This window comes from Gavia stellata, chromosome 2 (genome assembly GCF_030936135.1).
Source record: "Gavia stellata isolate bGavSte3 chromosome 2, bGavSte3.hap2, whole genome shotgun sequence".
Classification (NCBI taxonomy): domain Eukaryota; kingdom Metazoa; phylum Chordata; class Aves; order Gaviiformes; family Gaviidae; genus Gavia; species Gavia stellata.
Window position 1 is genome coordinate 38,746,477 of NC_082595.1, and position 18,017 is coordinate 38,764,493.

At 38.4% G+C, this 18,017-nt stretch overlaps 1 protein-coding gene across 1 annotated transcript in view; it reads left to right on the forward strand.

The window, feature by feature from the left end:
• Nucleotides 1–18,017, forward strand: part of UTRN (utrophin) — a 359,477-nt gene that overhangs the window by 329,557 nt on the left and 11,903 nt on the right. Inside the window, exons 67-71 of the mRNA XM_059833258.1 lie at nt 459–497; nt 730–795; nt 3,982–4,047; nt 11,623–11,781; nt 12,181–12,424. Of these exons, the coding sequence (XP_059689241.1) occupies nt 459–497; nt 730–795; nt 3,982–4,047; nt 11,623–11,781; nt 12,181–12,424 (574 nt within the window). The remainder of the gene's footprint in view (nt 1–458; nt 498–729; nt 796–3,981; nt 4,048–11,622; nt 11,782–12,180; nt 12,425–18,017) is intronic.

Below are 18,017 nucleotides of genomic sequence, written 5' to 3' on the forward strand. Positions count from 1 at the left end.
ATGCAGCGGGAAAATAAGCACTGATAACTTTCACTTATGGTGGATTTTTTTGTTGTCAGTGGTGGGGTTTTCCCCCTAATTTTTTTTGTAAATATATTTTTCTAGTTAGTTTAAAAGGAAATCTTCAGTACTTGAGCAGAATTTAAATGAACTGATTATGGTTAATGAACTGCAGTTCAATCAATAACACTGATTTGGTATTTTTTAAAAAATTAATTTTTATTTAACAAAACGAAGTATGTAAGTCAGTCTCCTGTCTCTCTGTGATACATGGCAGTACCTGTTGCTGTCTCTTTTCTACATCAATTGTTGCTGGCTCAAATAATCTGAGTGGGTTGCTGGTTAAAATATTTTGTGTTTCTCCAGCTTTCTCTTGCTTAAATGGCACAAAAGTTTTTGTTTCATAGTTTCTTTCTTTCTTTCTCTCTTTTTTCTTTTTTTTTTTGTCTTCCTTACAGTCCTATCACTCTCATCAGTATGTGGCCAGAGCAATATGAGTGAGTATGCAGAACCCCTTTGTCTGGAAAGCTTAGTATACTGGTTGTTTTCTTTTAGCTCCATTGCTGCTAATCTGATGTGCATGAGCTATAGGGCATGACTGACCTAAAACAATAAACCCCTCAGCAATATTGTGAATTTATTTATTTGTCATCCATCTAACTTACTTTAAAAATAATGTTGTCTATATCATTAATTGCTTTAGATACCACTCTTTTTTTTTTTAACTAGTCCTTCCCAGTCTCCACAGCTGTTTCATGATGACACACACTCCAGGATAGAGCAGTATGCTACTAGGTAAGAAATGCACAGTTTCTCACCAGTACACTGAATTTTGTGATTGGTTCCTGCAAATTTTAATATACCCTACTGGCTGGACATTATGTATTAAAAAGATACAATTTTCTGTACTCATAAGTAAGTCAAATGTTTTTAAATCATCAGCTTCTGAATACAGTCATATTAAATGTGAAGTAGATGCATTAAATCTGCCATCTGTCATTCAGAATGGGAACTGTTGCAGAATTACTGTGTGTTATTTCTAAAATGTGCTGTTTTCCTTTTGTTTCTTCATTTTTAACCTTTGGAAATAAACTGAACTTGTTGGATATATAATTTTTCCCTGTAGGATTTTAGACCTGGGTTTTCATTTTCTTCTATGATAGGTTGACACTATCCATTACCATTGACTTTTAGCAGAGCATATAATAATTACAAATGTTTTATGTTCTGACTTTCATGGGGTCACCCTAGTCCTTTCATGGTAAGATGTCTGTTCTGCCAAGTCCATCTCAGTGTTTCTGTGTTTTGTTGAACTGTCTTCTGTACTTTCAGAGCTGATGACGGTTAAGCGCTAACCAGAGGTACTCTCTCAAAAACAAGTAACACCCAACTTTTAGGCAAAGAATTTGATCCATATTACCATGGGAGCTGCCTTGGTTTTGCTTTCAGTGGTTTTATTGTTGGATCTGATCTCCACAACTAATAAACGTTGTTAACTTTTTCAGCTTTTTGAATAAAAATTCAAGCTTGTGTTTAAGATAACTGAATTCTTACTTAAGGGCACTGTAAGAAAGCTTCAAAACAGTTTGTTAAATACCTAGGAAACACAACAGATGATCTTTGCAGCAGGGGAAAAATGGGGCAGAAACTAACCTTGAAGGGCTACCTACTGTCAGCCTCCATATTTTTTTTCCTATGTTTTTTTCCTCCAACGATGAATATTTTCATCTTCATAAGTAGCATAGTACATTGTCAAAGGCAAAGTTGTAGTTCTTTTCAGTTATTTGGAACATGTAATTCATTTAAATCGCCCATCATTTCTTTGAATCTATAACTTAGGCCATGCTGTAATCAAATAAAACCCATGGACAGGACTACCAACTAGGCAAGAGCAAAGAAGTTAGACTTCTCTAGGAAGATGTGAGAATTTTCTGTCTCCCTATGTCCTTTTTTCAGCCTGTGGTGCCAGAATGCTGTGGCTTTCTGTGCCCAGATGAAGCACAAACCCTGGACTGCATTAAGGATCAAGGGAGATCCCAGGTGCAATAACTGTTTTCCCTCTCCTCCCCCTCAGCTCTTACCAATTCTGCTCTGGACTAGACTTGCTGAAGGTGGACAAAGGTGGACCATGTATCTCTTTCAGGATACAAAGCTAAATCTGTACCTGCTCTCTGCAGAAGTTGGTTAACAAAACCACAAACTTAAAAAATACTAATTACTCTATGTTAACTATCTAAAGCTATTCAAGGTGGTTTTTCCCTCTAGTAATCTAAAAAATGAAGACATAACTCCATCTGTATCTTTCATATAACTTTTATTGTGTGCTTTCTAGTTGGATCTCTTATTACGCGTATTTCACATATAAACTAGTAAATATTTTTTGTTGTCTTGATCTTGTCAGCTAAGCTTTTTTCAAGAAATATTGCCAGGGCTTCCTTAATAAGACTGTGCCCAGCAGAAACAGTATATTAGAGCTTAAAACATTCATTATCACTGATTGAAAAACATTCAACTCTGAGTTTTCTGTTAACAAAGTCCCCTACCTGTAATGAAGTACTCTCTCCCTGTTCTGTTGTGCTGTGTCACCTCTGAGTTGCTTCTAATTCCCTTTCTCAGCTTTCAGTTTGTATCCTGTCTTGAAGGCTCTTTGCAACTCTGAGTTCCTTCCCTGCCTCCCTCTACTCCATGATCAGTGCTGTCTCCTGGCTCCACATGTTATTCCAAGCAAACCCTCACTAAATGATGGAGATTGAAAACATGATGATCATGGTAGAATCTGCATTTGTGAGACAGGATATCTATTTCTCACTTGCTAAGAGATTCAGGGCAGGCTGTCCTCTCTGAAAAATACGGGTTTTGTACTACTGCCCTATGTGACAAAGGGTCAGTGCAGATCAATTTCAAAAATTATGTTTCATCAAAGACTTAAAGATGCTGAGCTAAGCAGCATTACAAAGGTGCCTTGTAAGCATCTAACTCACTCTTGTTACTCGCTGTGAACTAGATTTGTTTGAGATGCCCTGGAGCAGAGATGATCTAAATGTCTCTAGTCATGTAGGATCTTGTCCTTCCCTTCAGGGAAGATGTTAGAGCACAACGTCCCACCCTAGCCATGGTGGGACGAGGTGATCAAAACAACTTCATCCTGTGTGTGCTTTTGTTTATTCTCCTTCAACCCTGAGGGATATTAACAAATGTACAGACGAGCAAGCTTGCTCCATGCTAAAAGATGACACCGGAGTTCCCATTTCTTTAGGGCCTTGCACACTGCTTTAAAATGAAGTTTGAAGAAGTCTATAACATGCATAACACACTTGCAAAAATACATGTGAAATTATGATACCTTTATAGTAAAGGAAATAGCTGTATTTGGTGCAGTCCAGCGTATGTGCACAGCATTGAGCATTCCTAGATTTTTATGTATGTCTTACATAGATAAGGTATATCTTTCCTAGAAATCCAATACTTTTAGATTAATTCCGTCCAAATGAGAACTGTAGGCCGTGACTCCCTGTAATTACACTGTTTTTTGTGTTGTTTTCCAGGACTTGTCTGTCCACAGTGTGATGTTATTTTCCAAGCATAATTTCAGATGTTGTGTGTGCTATATTTAAAAAGTATTCATCCTCTTTTGTTAGTCCAGATTTATAAAATTCAAAAAGAAAACCATCTGCGAAAACATCTCTTTAACTAATTTCACCATGAGAGTTGTGGTGGTGCTAATGATAATTATACTAGAGATAGGAAATATACTTGTTCTTTGTTGCTTGGCAAGTAGAATTAGTTAATCATAGCACAAGTTTCCCATAAAAGTCCTCTGGATTACAGGTTTCTGTCACAAAATGTAGGAGTTTATTCTTATTTATGTATACCAAGGTTGCCATATCTAAGCTCTTTCTAAGTAGAATTGATCTTTGCAGTGCCTCTGTTTAAATTGTGCAGCATGTTCTCTGAAAGTCATGGTCTTTCCCTGCCTTTCAGGCTCGCACAGATGGAAAGGAACAATGGCTCCTTCCTCACGGACAGTAGCTCCACCACAGGAAGCGTGTAAGTAACTCATACTCGTTAAGACTGCTGGGAACTTTGGTTATAGCTGCATGGTATAGTTTTCATAAGTTGTAACACAGGATTTAGTCCCAGTGGAAGTAGCTAGCAAGTATGACACTAAGGATGCCTGCATAAATTTCATTATTCCAAGCATCAATTGTAGAAATTGGTGATGTTCATTTGATGATGTAAGGGAACTCTACATTTGTCAGCCATTCCACTTCAAAAGGGAGGATATTTCATATATGACTGGAAAAAAGTCACAGCTCTGTAGGTTCTAGTTTGTATTCCTTTTCTGCTTTTATCAAATTAGAAGAGAAATCCTTCCATGTCAGAGTGGACAATGGAGTGAGTCGATAGCTTGTGCTAAATCCCAGGACAATTTTCTCATTTAAAAAAACCATCATCTATATTGAAGGTTCTGCAGAGCCAGAACAGTGTTGCTGCTTCTTGCTTAAATTTCAGTTTGGCGGCTGCTGATCCATCTGTTTATACTTGGGGATATAAACAGTGTCCCACATTAATTTTATCAACACCATTTTCTTTCTCAAATTATGTGTTGCTTTTATTGTAAAAGCCTTCATTAAAATGTATTGATGAACCTGGAAAGCATAGAACCGCTTAAATTGCTGATAAATACGATTTTTCTCAATGTAAAAATACATGAATCTTTTAACCTCACTGTATCATCAGTTCTGTTCATTAAATCAGTGTAGTAGGACTCTGCCTCTTAAGTTATTAATGGATGTCATCAGCTTTTTTAAAGAGGAAACAGAAATTGTTCTTGTTCAGCTTTAGTTAGGAAATGCTACTGTTCTCTAATACTTTCATTTACTGTTTTAAAATCTAGTCATGAAATTATTTTACCTATGAATGTACTAACAATTTGAGATTTAAAATGTTTTGCTTCAGAGAAGCACTTGTGATCACCTTTAACTATTTCCTCTTTCCTGCTTAATTAACTCTATTTACATAACTAATAAAACCTTTTTTGTACGTAACTGTTTTCATGTGTTTCTGTCATTGGTAGGCTGACCAACGACAGAAATGCAGACAAACTATTCCCTTTTGATTTCCCTTAAAAAAAAAAAAAAAAAGCAAACATACTGCCACTTGGCAGGGAAAGCTGAAAACTTGAAAGTGGCTAAATGCTCACACATTTGATCGAGTTGTTTATTTTGCAATTAACAAGTCTACTCTTATACAGAGACCAAACAACCATCCATCCCAACAGTAAAAGGGAGTGTGTAAGTGTAATTTTTAGTGGCAAATTAGGAGACTGTTACACAAACAAAATATGCAGAGATTTAGAGGCCAGGGAGGACAAGAAAGTAACTTTTGTACCAAATGGCACCTTCTGTTTTATTTGCACATAATAATGCATGCTTTCATTACGGTACATACTGAAGTGCTCACAAAATTCTGAAGAACTGGGGTTTAAAGTTCGGAGTTTAACTATTGCAGGGATCTACATAGCTATGGAGTTTGGATCATAAGTTGCCTACAGCTGGAACATTGGCAGTTTAGGATTATAGTTCAGCCCTATTCTTACTGTTTAAATGCAGTTTGACATAGAAATGAGCGTGGTGTAATCATCCTTTATAGACTGAATTTGAAGGAGCAAGTTGAAATTTGGATGCACATTTTTTTCAGCTCAGATGGCCCTGCTGAAAACCTATCTGAGCAAAATCTCATTTTCTTATGGTATTCTTTTGAACCTTTGGGAGATGATCACTGGTTTGGAAATCAAATTCTCTGCTTCTTGTAATTGGAGTTCGGTTCTGTGATCTCATTTTTATCGGTCCTCAAGAGTCCTTCAGTTTACTGTGAACCTAGAAGAGAGGCATAGTTGCACTTAATATTGGAAAGTGTCTGCTTTGGTCTTGTCAGGTTAACAAGTTCATGAACAATACTTTTAACATTCTTCATGCTCCAAAGAGTATGTGTATGAGGTCATATACATTTGAATGACAATAAGATAACTTCTGCCATCAGTTAAACATCATGAGGTTTTTTTCAGGAATGTTCTACAATATGCCATTTAGTTAAGAAAACATTCTTCAAAGAAATTTTTTGGATTTTAACTAACCTGTTGTCTTGAATGTCATTATGACTTCTATCTCCCTAACTAAGCTTTTCTAACCCTTCCCTCTGGGTATGTGAATTCCATTAAAAAACACATTTTCCTGAATTGGAAAAATATTTGTTCTTCCTTCATGCCATCTTCTCCATACATTAGGGAGTTCTAAATGTTTAGGCTAGACTGTTGTGCTGAATTTTCTTTGGCTTGAATTCATGCAAAAACATCTATATCTTAAAGCAGACTGGCCTCTTTACAAGTGAAGTTGAGCATAAGGAAAAAACGAAGACTTTGCAATAAAGAATGATAAATAGTGTCCCTAACAGAAAGCTATGCCTCACAATTTGACAAACCATGGTGTAGTAGAATGAAAAGACAAAAAAACATTGTTAGGAAAATAGGACAAGAATGTAACCCTCTTCTTCCTGTAATGTACGCACTATCCTATCTAGCCCATACTGAAGTTAAGTGCACTGGACATAGTAGAAATAATTTCTGTATAAATGTGAATGTTTAATGTCTTCACTACCAGTCATCTTCATGTCTGCAACACTGTTGATGCCACTTCACACTCAGCTGAAGGCAGAGTTGGAACATACCTGAAATTTTATTTGTTAGGGAGCTGTGCACTCAGGTGCAGGAGTAGGAACAAGCAGAGAAGGCCAGTGTTACTTTTAACTGGCACTGCCACTCAATGTGGTGTAAGTCAAACTGGAGTCCTAGTGTGTAGTACCTGTATACTTTGACATGATGTAAATGGTTAAAAGGCATCTTGTCACAATGAGAACTTAGTTTCACATGATGATAAAATTAGGAGAACAAGTAAGTTAAAAACAAAGCATTTTGGAGTACCTTCTCGAACCTTGTTCTCATATTTCTCATAGCATCAGTAGGTCAAGGTACACTTTATTTGGACTAGAATGCAAGGCGCTTAGTATGAGAGCCACAAGAAAAATGAAAATTATCAATGAAGAAGAATCACAAATACCCACATCTTACCATCTGAAATCTAATTTAACAATCAGTTTTCTTAATCAGATAGAATAATACATTGACGAAAAGTGACTGTCAGGAAATCTGAATTTTTCTTTCCACAGTGTAGTCCTGATACAAGGGAAGTTGTATGCAACATTATTTGCCTCTTGCTTCCTCCATGCATTATGCATGTTTTGGAATAGACCTCTTGATATATAAGAGGAATAGACCTCTTGATATATAATATATATCCATAAAGAGAATAGGATATTTCAAAGGCCATTTTCCCTATGTTTCCTTGTTGGGGTGTTCTTTTCCTTTGAGATGTTCTTCTTTCAAGTTTGACCTCCTGGAATGTCATTTTTACTGCTTTCTGCTATGGTGAAATGCTGAAAAGGAACTGCAGCCTCTGCTCTTGAAGGACTTTGTGTACTTCTAGCTTTTTCTCGAAGCATGCAGGGTCTTCAGGAGAACAGCCACCAAGAAGGGATGATATTTATTTTTATGTTGTGCTTTTATTTTGGTTGCTGATTGCCATCTCCAACCAATTCTGCAGAAGAGAGTCCCAGATTCGCAAAATGAGCCTTTGTGTGCCGTAGAGCATGTGTCACTCCCTTATATTGTAGGTCATTGTGAAGCCCTGGCCCAGGACTCCTGTGCTACTAATGAATCTGTCTTAATTACAGTCATGAGATCTGCTGGTGCAGGTTCAAGGTTCAGGTTTTTTCAACCAGTAATTTTGCAAGACAGACCAGAGGTGAAACACATGGTAAAAATAGACTTTTCCTTCAGAAAACATCTTTTGTCAGGCACTTCCTCCAGCATGTGAAAAAGCCTTCTGTCAGTTGCAAGGTGTGATCCCTAAAAAAAGATCGATCAATATTCACAGTCTGTCCTGTGCAGACTCTGAGACTTTGAACCAGTGAGAGAGGAGGGAAATGAAATTTTCTGTGGACTGGATAACTGGGAGTCCAAACTGTAAAATTATCTGGAATCCTTTTTGAACAATTTGTATTTAGCTATGTTGATCTCACCTACTGGACCACAATACAGACAAAAGTATCTAAGCATTTACTGGGTAAACGCCTTCTTTAGTTGGTTTATAAGTCTTATTAAAAATGAGGGTATACCTAATGTAAAATCTAGACAGAATTGCAGATTTAATAAATTCAAATAAAGATAATAAATCCAGCTTTACAGAGAACTATTTAAAAAAAAAACCAACCATTTCAGATGACCTACATAGTTGTTTATAAACTAATTCATCATCTTAAAATGTAGACAGTAGCTTTTTGATGCCTAATTAAAATAACCAGACTAAACTACTTGATCATATGAACCTTTCCTGACAGCATCAACACCCTTGCACAAAAGAAGGCTATATGTGTAGTTATACTGTATCATTTAAATTAACATGTAAACAGTGTTTTGAAACCTGGATGATAAAATTGTGTTCTCTCTCTAGTCTGTTTTAACACCCTCTTTCTGTGCTCAGTGAAGATGTGACATTGAGTCACCAGCACTTCCCGGCTTAGTGCAGATGTTTCGGTTGCAGTGAGGGGATTCTGCATGTTTTTCAGGGCTGTAGAAGCCCTGTTATGTACCGCAAGTTTGAAGCCCCAAAAGGGGTTACATCACTTTTGCAAAAATTCAGTTATAAGGGGTGGGGGTTTTTTATCAAGATTGTTACAGGGTGGAGAAGTACTATGAGATTTTCATTATCACATCAGGACCTGATCCAAACTTCATTAACTGCACTAGCATTTGCCTTAGTTTTAACTAGACTAATGCAAAATAACAAAGGAAGTGATGATGGGTTTCCCTGAGATCACTCAAGTAGTGGAGAAGAGAAAGCAGTTACAGGCTTTTTGCTGCGGGTAAGGAAAAAAAAGGAGCAGTTCCGTTTCTTTTTCAGCTAACGCTGTCAGATATCCCCTATATTTTTGAGGGACTTAAATGCATATACAACCCCAATTATATTTTAATTATATAGCTGTATTGAATGAAAAATTTGTTACATTTATTCGTTTGCATGGGAAGATCAGTATTGTAATTTCTTCTCATGAGTATAGTACTGACTACAGCCAAGACAGTAGAAATAAGTGAATGTATATTATTTCCTTTAAACTTTCAACTCATTGTTAAAAGCGGAAGAACTCGCTCATTAGGTTCCTTTTTCAATTTTACTAGTAAACTGTCTGCAAACCATTAGTTAATCATAAAAGATAGGATGAAGGAAAGTGATATGCCACCAGAGCTCTGTGGAAGGATGTCTTCATACCTGACTGTTTTTAACCTTTATATCATAAATGAACTTATGTGGAATAGAATGCCATGAACTTTTAAAGTGGATAGAATTGTCACAGGCTATAATTTTTTTTGTTTTGGTTTGGGTTTTTTTACGTATAGTGTTACTTGATACACATTTGTTTGATTGTAATAGTCTAGATTTTCAAATTTCATTGACAAGTCGGAAAGTGGAAGACCACATGATAGCTTTGGCTAGATAGTGAATAGTTATCCTTGAGAAGAAATAGTTCAGTGTTGTTCTACCATAGGATTAGTCTTCAGTAAAAAGGTTGTCTGAAGTGGTACCATAAAGAACCAAATCACTTCACTGCATGATAGAAGTACTTTTCAAAGAGACAGACACCAGGAATCAGTTTTTATTAAATCTGTTGTTATTTTGGCTTGCTCCTAATACTGATGATGCTTTTAAATGGGTAGTGATGTACTGAGCTACCAAAAAATCTTGGTTCAGCAGGATAAAATACGGTCTTCCATTATATAAACAGTATGTTTGCCAATCTCATTTGTTCCTGTCACACACATTTGCTCCCTTTACTCCAAGAGCTTGAATTTATTTCTGAGAAAAACCCCAATCCTTGTGCATGGCCTGTAAAACACCTGATGTGTTTTACTTGTACATGCGTTTATTTATAGATTATTTGTTACCACAGAAATAACTTATGTTTCTTCCAGAGTATACGTTTCTAAATAACTGTTTTTACTATTTATTCAAATGAGACTGTACATTTGGATCTTTTGTGATAAAAGATGTTAAATTGACTGACAGGAAATTTAAAAAAGCCTCTTGAAAAGCTTCATTACACTTTTACTTGGAAAATAAATACTTTGCATATAATGAACTTCCTATTTTTTGTATATACTTTCAAAGGCAGTCCTTGAGGATACTTTTCATTATGTCAGACCACAATCAGTTAATACCAGAATTCATAGCTACTTCTTTCCAACAATTGTAGGAAAAAGGTCGGCACAAGAAATATTTTTAATATTAAAAAGTCTCTTTTCTAAATGATATCTGAATACGCATAAGATACTGCTCATGTTTTTTTCTCTCTGTTGTTGACCATGCTTTAACTGTAGAAGATCTTTAGGATAAAGTTTGTAGGGACAGTACTTCACAGTATCATAAGGTATGCAGTCTCTGTTTTGTAGTCAAACAAAGAGGAGAATTTAATGAAGGTTTTCTTCAGAATTCATACTGGTGCAGCAATTTCTCTCTTAAAAACATGAATAGTATATGTTTTTCTGCTGCTGATTTATCCTTCTTGAGTAAGCAAGCAAGATAACTATTTTTAGGACATGGTATCCTTCACTTTCTATGCATCTGACTTTACTTATGGAGAAAAGCCAGCAACTGAGGAAGAAAGGCACACCTATACAAAAGCAAAAAACTTATAGCATAATTGAAAGTGTCAGGACTTCTGTGTCTCCTTACCAGAAGGTAATTTCTATACGAGTCAAGAGGAGGACAGTGTTACAGTTTATTTCTATCCCTGAATCTGTAAGGAGGAGGAGATCTGCTACCCTTGAAGAGTTTCAAGGTATCACATGTGTATATCAAAACTAGAAAAAAAAGCTGGAAATACAATGCTAATTCAAAACCTACAGCACTATTTTTGCAGCACTGTCAGTCCCTTTGTGCAATGCACAGTGTTAGATAGATACTTGATGATTCATTACTCTATGACTTCTTGAAGAATTCTGTGGGGATTTTTTCTCTCTAATTTTATTAGGTAAATTGACCACACCAAAATTATCTCCTAAAGAATATTAAAAATGTCACTTATTTATGGTAAAAAAAAAAAAAAAGTTTCTTTGGTTTTATTTATTTTTAAGGCATTTCAGATCAGTCATTTTTGGTTTATATTATCTCAGATTCTTGCTTTCACTATTTTCAAACCACCATCAGTATTTGTTCTTTATGCATACATTAAACTGGTCTTTTACACTACTACAGATCAATCTTCTTTTTCCAGTGCGTTGTATATTTATGTGGCTTTTTGCAGTATATATTTTTAGAAACAACTCATAAAAATTTTAATACAATTTGCTGAGACACCTCTGACACTTATATACATATCCTGCAGGCTTATTTCCTGCTCTCTTATTCCTTTTTCATAAACAAACAAAACCCCTCAGCTTGACAAAGATGTTTGCTCACATAATAAATGTTTTACTGCTCAGTCTTGATCTGTGTTGTTTTATTGCTCTAGAGAGGATGAGCATGCCCTTATCCAGCAGTATTGTCAGACGCTGGGAGGAGAGTCGCCTGCAAGTCAGCCACAGAGTCCTGCTCAGATACTCAAGTCAGTGGAGAAGGAAGAAAGAGGAGAGTTGGAGCGCATCATAGCTGATCTCGAGGAAGAGCAAAGGTATCATAATCATCCTACCTGGTGTCTGAATTGTCACCTCATTGCTGTTTGAGCCGTGCATGTACAGCTGTTGGACATGCATGCATGTACAGTTGTTGGAGACGAGAAGAGATGGACCTAGGAGTCAAAAAAAAAAAAAAAATCAATCAAGACGTATGTCATGCATAGCCTGACTCTGTTAGGTAGAATAGGTTGGGTTTGTGATAAAATACCTTAGTTTCACCTCTACTTTATTGTTTTATGTTTTTTTCCCATAAACGACAAGTCAAGACATTGTCTTTGTATGAGCTCTTGGGTTCTGTAGTTGGAGGTGATGATAGCATCATTTGACCTAAGGACATTTTTTATTTTAGTTTGTTTGATTAAGTCATCATTCTCCTCCTCTGTTCAATATACCAGGAGTCTGCAGATAGAATATGAGCAACTAAAGGAGCAACATCTTCGGAGAGGAATAAACCCTCTTGCATCACCTCCTGACTCCGCTGTGTTACCTCAGCATGCTTCTGAAGATGCCGAGCTCATTGCTGAAGCTAAACTCCTGAGGCAACATAAAGGCCGCCTGGAAGCAAGGATGCAAATATTGGAAGACCACAATAAGCAATTGGAGTCTCAGCTTCACCGGCTACGGCAGCTACTTGAGCAGGTAGATGTACACTGCTGTCTTTTCGCTATGTTGTTTCTGCATTGATTTCTTGGTGGAACAAAGGTGATGGAATTCTACTGCAGATATTTCACCACACTAGCTTTGTCTGTTGCACTCGGTCATTTCTAGGATGAAGAGAGATTTTTTCCTATCCTCTAGTATAAGCCATGGTGAAAGTCAAATGAACACAAGATGATTACAAGTGCTGGAGCGATCATAGTAACTTATGAAATATGGAGAATAACACAAACAAGTGCAATAGTTTTTCATGAATTAAAAAGCAGGGGGAAGAAAATATATACCCTACTCCAGTAGTGGTGCCAGTTGCACCCTGTATTTGACTTCAGTTTTCCAATCTTTCCATAAATAACTTGTTTATTTGTTGTCATGGTTAGTCACTGAAACCTTTCTTAGCATGCCAAAGACAGATGGCCAAAGATATGTCAAAAATTCAAAGGAGAAATTAATTCCATTAAAAATCCAGTTCCTCTTGAGTAGCATGTTTAGACCAATAAGCTACAGCAAAATGGTCTATGCCCAAGTAATGCTGAAGGCAAGAGCCTTTTGGCAAATGTCAGTAGCTAGAGATTGTAGGGTTTCTTTGTTGGGGGAAGAAATGTTGAGTATTTTTGAAGTCAGCATATGCACATCTAGATTATAAAAATAATAGCAGCAACATCTACAAGGTGTTGTTAGAGATGTTAGATTGTACTGTACTGTATCATGTACTCAGGAAAAAAAGGAGAGTTTATCACCTTTGGAAGAAGGGGCAGGCAACTGAAAAAGAGTACAAGGATCTCGTTAGGTCATGCAGAGAGGAAATTAGAAAGGCAAAAGCCCAGCTAGAGCTCAATCTGGCCACAGTTGTAAGGGATAACAAAAAATGTTTTTTCAAATACATTAATAACAAAAAGAGAGCCAAGGAGAATCTCCATCCTTTACTGGATGGGGGGTGGGGGGGGTGGGGATGACACATTGTCACCAAGGATGAGGAAAAGGCTGAGGTACTTAACGCCTTCTTTGCCTCAGTCTTTAATAGCCAGACCAGGTATCCTCAGGGTATTCAGCTCCCTGAGCTGGAAGACAAGGATGGAGAGCAAAATAAACTCACCATAATCCAGGAGGAAGCAGTTAACAACCTGCTATGCCACCTGGACACTCACAAGTCTATGGGGCCTGATGGCATCCACCCAAGGGTGCTGAGCGAGCTGGTGGAGAAGCGTGCCAAGCCATTCTCCATCATTTATCAACAGTCCTGGTTAACGGGGGAGGTCCCAGATGACTGGAGGCTTGCCAATGTGACGCCCATCTACAAGAAGTGCCAGAAGGAGGATCCGGGGTGCTCACAGGGCATGTGCAGGACACCCAAGGGATCAGGCCCAGCCAGCACGGGTTCATGAAAGGCAGGTTCTGCTTGACCAACCTGATCTCCTCCTATGACCAGGTGACTGCCTAGTGGATGAGGGGAAGGCTGTGGCTGTTGTCTGCCTGGACTTTAGTAAAGCCTTCGACACTGTCTCCCACAGAATTCTCCTGGAGAAGCTGGTGGCTCGTGGCTTAGACAGGTGTACCCTTCGCTGGGTTAAAAACTGGCTGGACGGCCAGAGAGTCGTGAATGGGGTGAAATCCAGCTGGTGGCCGGTCACAAGCGGAGTCCCCCAGGGCTCGGTTTTGGGGCCGGTCTTGTTTAATACATTTATCAGCTATCTGGATGAGGGGATAGAGTGCTCCCTCAGCAAGTTTGCAGATGACACCAAGTTGGGCAGGAGTGTTGATGTGCTTGAGGGTAGGAAGGCTCTGCAGAGGGATCTGGACAGGCTGGATCGATGGGCCCAGGCCAATTGTATGAGGTTCAACAAGGCCAAGTGCCGGGTCCTGCACTTTGGCCACAACAACACCATGCAACGCTACAGGCTTGGGGATGAGTGGCTGGAAAGCTGCCCTGCAGAAAAGGACCTGGGGGTGTTGGTCGACAGCCGGCTGAATATGAGCCAGCAGTGTGCCCAGGTGGCCAAGAAGGCCAACGGCATCCTGGCCTGTATCAGAAACAGTGTGGCCAGCAGAAGTAGGGAGGTGATCGTGCCCCTGTACTCAGCGCTGGTGAGGCCGCACCTCGAATACTGTGGAAAAATTTCTTTACTGAGAGAGTGGTGAAACGCTGGAACAGGCTGCCCAGGGAGGTGGTGGAGTCACCATCCCTGGAGGTGTTCAAGGAACGTGTGGACGTGGCATTGTGGGACATGGTTTAATGGGCATGGTGGTGTTAGTTGATGGTTGGACTTGATGATCTTACAGGTCTTTTCCAACCTTAATGATTCTGTGATTCTGTACTCAGTGCTGGTGAGGCTGCACCTCGAATACTGTGTTCAGCTTTGGGCCCCTCACTACAAGAAGGACATTGAGGTGCTGGAGTGTGTCCGGAGAAGGGTGACAAAGCTGGTGAGGGGTCTGGAGCACAAGTCTTATGAGGAGCAGCTGAGGGAGCTGGGGTTGTTCAGCCTGGAGAAGAGGAGGCTGAGGGGAGACCTTATCACTCTCTACAATTACCTGAAAGGGGGTTGCAGAGAGGTGGGTGTTGGTCTCTTCTCCCAAGTGACGAGTGACAGGACAAGAGGAAATGGCCTCAAGTTGCGCCAGGGGAGGTTCAGGCTGGATATTAGGAAAAAATTCTTTATGGAGAGAGTGGTGAAGCATTGGAACAGGCTGCCCAGGGAGGTTGTGGAGTCACCATCCCTGGAGGTGTTCAAGGAACGTGTAGACGTGGCACTGCAGGACATGGTTTAGTGGGCATGGTGGCGTTGGTTTGATGGTTGGACTTGATGATCTTACAGGTCTTTTCCAGCCTTAATGATTCTGTGCATGATTCTGTGTATGCATGGAATCTTGAATGATAAAGAGAAATTTGTATGAATGTTTCCTCCTAACTAATAGTTACATTTGGGTCGGAGTCCAGTAAGGCAAATGATTCCTGCCTTCCATGAGTCAGGTGACTGCATGTATGTACTAGAGGATTTAACTAAGCCAAGAAACAGACCGCATAAACCAGGTATCAAAATGGCATAAGTTCCTGCTGTAGATAATACTCTCATCACAGTGATAAGACAATTTTTTTGTTTGTTTCACTGGCTGACTTTCCCAAAGCTGTTCCTTTTTCTCCTCTATCTTTTAATGGAGGGACTGGTACAAAGTCAATTATATATGAGAAGGTCCGCATTATTGCTTTTATAAAGTATCTGTGACTTTTTGATATGCCTTTCTATATGCATCCTTAGTTTATTTAGCAGGAGTTTTTTGACCTGCCACTAAGCAGATTTTTTGCAGGCTGTCTCCAAGGATGCTGAAGCTACTCCCCTGAAGGGGATTCAGAAACTGTAAATAATTCGTATTTTTAGTATATGTTCTTTGGAATGTCTTTATTTTGACATTAATACAATTATGAAGCATCACTGAATCCCATTATTGACCCCTTAACTTCCTGAAAAAATGACCACTCTTCAGCATGTTTGTTTTTTCTGTCACCTAGGCCATTCACAGTCTATGAAAGTCTTTACCTCTTTCAATGCTTGAGGAAGAACTTTATCAGAAGCAAACTGAGTATCTAAGTATATTTATCTTTTGCTTTTATTGGCTGTCCCAATTATTTTTTAGTGGATATAAGGCATACCTTTTCTCATTAATGAGATGGATGATTTGGGTGGAAGATTCTCATAAGTCCCAATGTCAAAATATAGAACTACTCTGTAATTCCTGTAGTAATAATTACTGGTATTAAAGGACACAACTGTTTTACAGCAATTTCTTTGCTGTGACTGGCATTCTATGCTATCTCTGTTTCTCTCTTCTGTCAGCATCAAGTCTCTCCATTTCCCTTCTCCACTCAGCCTCCTGACTTTTGTTTGGGTTAATAACTTGCCACTGAATCTAAAATAAAGGGACTTCTTTCTCTAAAATATGTGGAGCGAGTCTATCTACATACAGATATTTGAGCAGAGAATTAATGAAACTTAGAAACTTTCCTGTAGTAACTGTTTAATCTAGATGAGAGCATTCTAAGATATTCTTTAGGGAGCACCTTTAGCAGAAATATGCATGCATCCTCACTCCACATTTGCCTACTTCAGACCACAATTCTGAGGCTACCATACCATTTTTATTTTAGCAAGTCCAAAGGGTTGGTGGCTGTCACACGATGTTGTCATTTTTGTCTGCCTGATTGATTATAGTGCCAAAGAGGAAGGTGAAACAAAACTGGCCTATGACAACTTTGATACCAACATGTTAATCATATAGAGAAAAAATAAAGAATCCATTTTCACTTTTCTTTCTTCAGCCCTTTTAGATACTGCATGTGCAAAGTAGAAGACAGATCTATTATGAAGGGCATTTAAAGTCTGCTTGGATTTTTCTCTGCTTGTCTGAGCTACTGAATAGAGTTTTCATATTGGATTTGATATTGAAGTTAATGGGAGCTAAAATCATCTATCAATGGCTATAGGATCAGACTCTAAGACACTGTAAATAGGGACTGCAGCTCTCTCTGCAACTGAAAGCAGAGCAGCTTTACCAAAAGAGCAGAAGAGACTTTGTTTCATTTGTGGCTGGGAGGGTAAGTCTGGAACAGGAAGAAACATCTGTAACGCATGTGGAAAGGGAATTGGCCTTTTTGAGGTTCTCTGTGATTCAGAGTTTGGGGGGAGGAGGGGCATTTTGTTTTTTTTTAACAAGAACAACAGAAGTCAAGGGAAGAATGGGTGTGTTTTATCTATCCATTAAGCCACAGAACTCTTCAGGCTATTCTTTGGGAAAGACACCAGCAGGAGGCACAGTGAAATAAGGCACTGTAGATCAAAATTGGTTAAAATAAATATCTCCTTTAAAAATGCTTTAAAAACTACTGTAATACAGAAAAATCCCTCAATTTCAGAGTTTTCTGGAGAAGAAGTTATCTGTCCCTTTGTATCTTTATTTGATTTTGCCTAAAAAGAAGTTTGAAAACTCCCAGAAACTGGAGTGGGAAACCTCTCCCTCATCCCTATAGAAGTGTACTCAATCTCTCTGCTTTTATTTATTCATATAGTAACATCTAGGGCTACTTTCTTATGGTTTCTGGCTTAAGGGTTGTTTGCTGGGTTGTTTTGAATAAGAAGGCATGAACTTCATGATGCTTGAAGGGGGTTGATGATGGAAGTAATCAGATTTTGTAGATGTTATGCAGCTGGAAGTAGAACATGATTTTCTACATTTTTTTTTTCTCAGGTTCTCTCCCAGTAAAACTGTTAAATCATGTAAATACATGCAGCTATAGCCTCAATTATTTTGCATTTAATGTTTTTCAGTATCTGATTCTATATTAAGGCATTTATGCTGCTACCAGAATCCTTCCCTTTCTGCTCTGAACCCCACTTTTCATTGGCTTAACTGTATCGTCCTGATTTTGGAAGAGGGTTTTGGATTGTTTTGGCTTTTCTTGTTATTGCTGTCACTGTAACTATGTCGTGTAACATTTATCAGTATATTTAAATGAAAATTAAGTAATCAGACACTGTCCTCTGATTAGGAGGAGATGTGGGGGGTTTTTGGTGTTTGGTTTTTT